At 46.1% G+C, this 2725-nt stretch overlaps 1 protein-coding gene across 1 annotated transcript; it reads left to right on the forward strand.

The window, feature by feature from the left end:
• The first annotated feature begins 1585 nt into the window (after window positions 1–1585).
• On the forward strand, window positions 1586–2448 carry LOC103646994 (dirigent protein 22). The gene has a single exon (XM_008671577.2). The coding sequence runs from the start codon at window positions 1676–1678 to the stop codon at window positions 2213–2215; it is 540 nt and encodes a 179-aa protein (XP_008669799.1). The 5' UTR covers window positions 1586–1675; the 3' UTR covers window positions 2216–2448.
• The last annotated feature ends 277 nt before the right edge of the window (window positions 2449–2725 follow it).

Consider the following 2725-nt stretch of genomic DNA (forward strand, 5'->3'; position numbering starts at 1 on the left):
AAAGTCCAGTCCACCGACCAAGTCCATTCAAAACAGAAATTAACAATAATTGAACCCGCTTAGGCCTTGTTCGTTTGTGTCGGATTGCACTCGGAATCGTTACAGCTAATCAAAGTTTATATAAATTAGAGAAGCAATCCAGTTAGAAATCGTTCCGACCCACCAATCCAGCACAAACGAACAAGGCCTTAGGCCATGTTCGTTTTATACTGATCCATGTAGGGATTAAATTCCCTACAAATCAAAATTCTTTCTAATCTCTTCTGATACCTCTCAATCCCTATGATTTTAGGATCAAATGAACATGGCTTAGGTTTTGTTTGGTTAATCCCAACTCACGTGGATTGGATGATATTGGAAAGCATTTTGACTTACTTGTGATTAATCCAACCCAATCCACGTACATTAAATGCAAAACAAACATGCCCTTAAATCAAACTCATGCGCAAGCCCATATACACATGCGTCATAAAGTAAAGAATAACTTAGTGTTGGTCACTCGTTCTCAAATGTTGTGAATTAATAACAAGGCAACACAATTGTTAGTTATTGAGGAACTCCGTCTTTCAAAACATTATTTTTCTGAGGATATAATATTCATCAGACGAAGGTTATAAAGTACATACCTTCTTCATTTAGTGTGAACAGGAATGCAAAGGGACGAAAATAATAACTGCATCTCGTTAATTCATTCATATTTGCATCCTCTAAAATATGTACGAATATTCACAGAATTCATATTACATAGATACTTTCGGCTTGCTCGAAGGTGAAGACGTGAGAGAGTGATTACAATCCAGCGTGAACAGTACGGTGTTACTGTTCATCTATTTAAAGGCATGAAGCGTAGTCCGGGTGAAATTACATTCATGACCCTCATCATTTACCTATAGACAACCTAGATTACTAAGGTCTATCTGGTCTTTTTTTCCTCACCTTGATTTGAACCGAAGCTCATAGTTAGATTCAGGGGCGGACCCACGTTAGTCTTAGCGAGGGCACAGGCCCCGGCTCAAAATTTGTTAACTATAGTTAGTAGACAAATTTTCACTATTAGTGCTCCATCTTAAGAAAATTAGAGGCCCTCACTCGTGTACATGTTCAGCTAAATTTTATATGTGGTTAGAAGTATGCCCCTGCTTAGTTTTTTGGCTGGGTCCGCCCCTGGTTAGATTCGACATTTGGCAATATTGTTTTTACGCAGAGTCTTCGTCTTGAGAACCTTCGGAAAGACTTTTATATTATTTTGCTGAAGATGTTTTTGTATTAACAACCTTCGGCGGAGAAGAAGGCCGGCAACACTTAGGTTCAAAGATAACATAAACAATGTAGTACACAGGGACGTGAAGGTCGACTCTGAAAACACGACCAGAACAAAACCTTCCAGTCGTAGCTACCAGCTTGCTGAGCTGAGCTGCGAGCGCGCAGGCATTTCACAATGTGCGTAGAAGCGTTAGAAAAATCAGTCAACATGTTGGACGACACGCACAAACCCAACTACCCAACCACACCATGCATGGATGGAAGCACCCCGGCCGCGCGCCAATATATAAATAGCTGAATCCTCCTTGCACACCCCACACCACGCAGACCTCGCTCGCAAGAACAACAGACAGAGCTCAGAGTAACAATAGTCAAGAAAAGCTCCAGCTCGACCACACCTGCGCATATAGCCATGGCCGCCGCCGGCAGCTACGCAGCCCTGTCCTCCTGCCTCCTGGCGCTCGCCCTGCTGGCCGCCACCGCGTCGGCGCAGGAGAAGGAGACGCACCTGCGCGTGTTCTGGCACGACGTGGTGACCGGGGGCCCGAACGTGTCCACGATAGTCCAGGTGGCCGAGGCCCCCTCGTCCAACGCCTCCGCCACGGGCTTCGGCACCGTCATCGTCATCGACGACCCGCTCACCGAGGGCCCCAACCTGACGACCTCCAGGCTGGTCGGCCGCGCGCAGGGCATGTACGTGAGCGCCGGCAGGGACTCGCTGTCGCTGATGATGGCCATGAACTTTGTCTTCGTCGACGGCGCCTACAACGGCAGCAGCCTCGCCATCCTGGGCGCCAACCCCGCCGAGCGGACCGTCCGGGAGATGCCCGTGGTCGGCGGCACCGGCGTGTTCCGCTTCGCCAGAGGGTATTGCCAGGCGCGCACGCAGTGGATCGACAACAGGACCGGCGACGCCATCGTCGAGTACAACCTCCACGTCCGCCACGACTGAGATGCATGCATGGACGATGGTCGACGCAGCTGCGTGCAGCCACACGATTTTTACGATCGAGTTATGATTATAAGCGCGACGAACGGAAGTGAGAAAATCATATGCAAAATTTATTATTACTTCACTTGTAATTGTAGTTGTGCCTTCATTTTTTTTTTGTCGTCCATCATCACTATTCTAACTCTTTTCTTGTAACACTTGATCGTCCTCTTTTGCACCAAACTTTTGCCACTCGCGCCTTTCTCGCTTATTATAATTTCAGTTGCAGCTAGGTATTTAAACGAACAGAATCGGGCCGGATAAACCATTTCACGTTTTTTATTACATTTTAATTCAAAAACGGATTCGGAATCGAAATTATCAGAAATGGGACTGCACACGAGATAAGTAGGATGACAGAAACGAACTAATCCGAACGAAAATGCATCGGTAACGGTTGAAAATCAGAAAGATAAAATGAAAACACCGTCCAGTCATATATAATCTCATTAATAAACAACAACTATATGA

This window comes from Zea mays, chromosome 2, assembly GCF_902167145.1.
Source record: "Zea mays cultivar B73 chromosome 2, Zm-B73-REFERENCE-NAM-5.0, whole genome shotgun sequence".
Classification (NCBI taxonomy): domain Eukaryota; kingdom Viridiplantae; phylum Streptophyta; class Magnoliopsida; order Poales; family Poaceae; genus Zea; species Zea mays.

What these genes read in the sequence shown, in the direction of transcription:
- LOC103646994 (XM_008671577.2), top strand. Translation starts at nt 1,676, where the DNA reads ATGGCCGCCGCCGGCAGCTACGCAGCCCTGTCCTCCTGCCTCCTGGCG.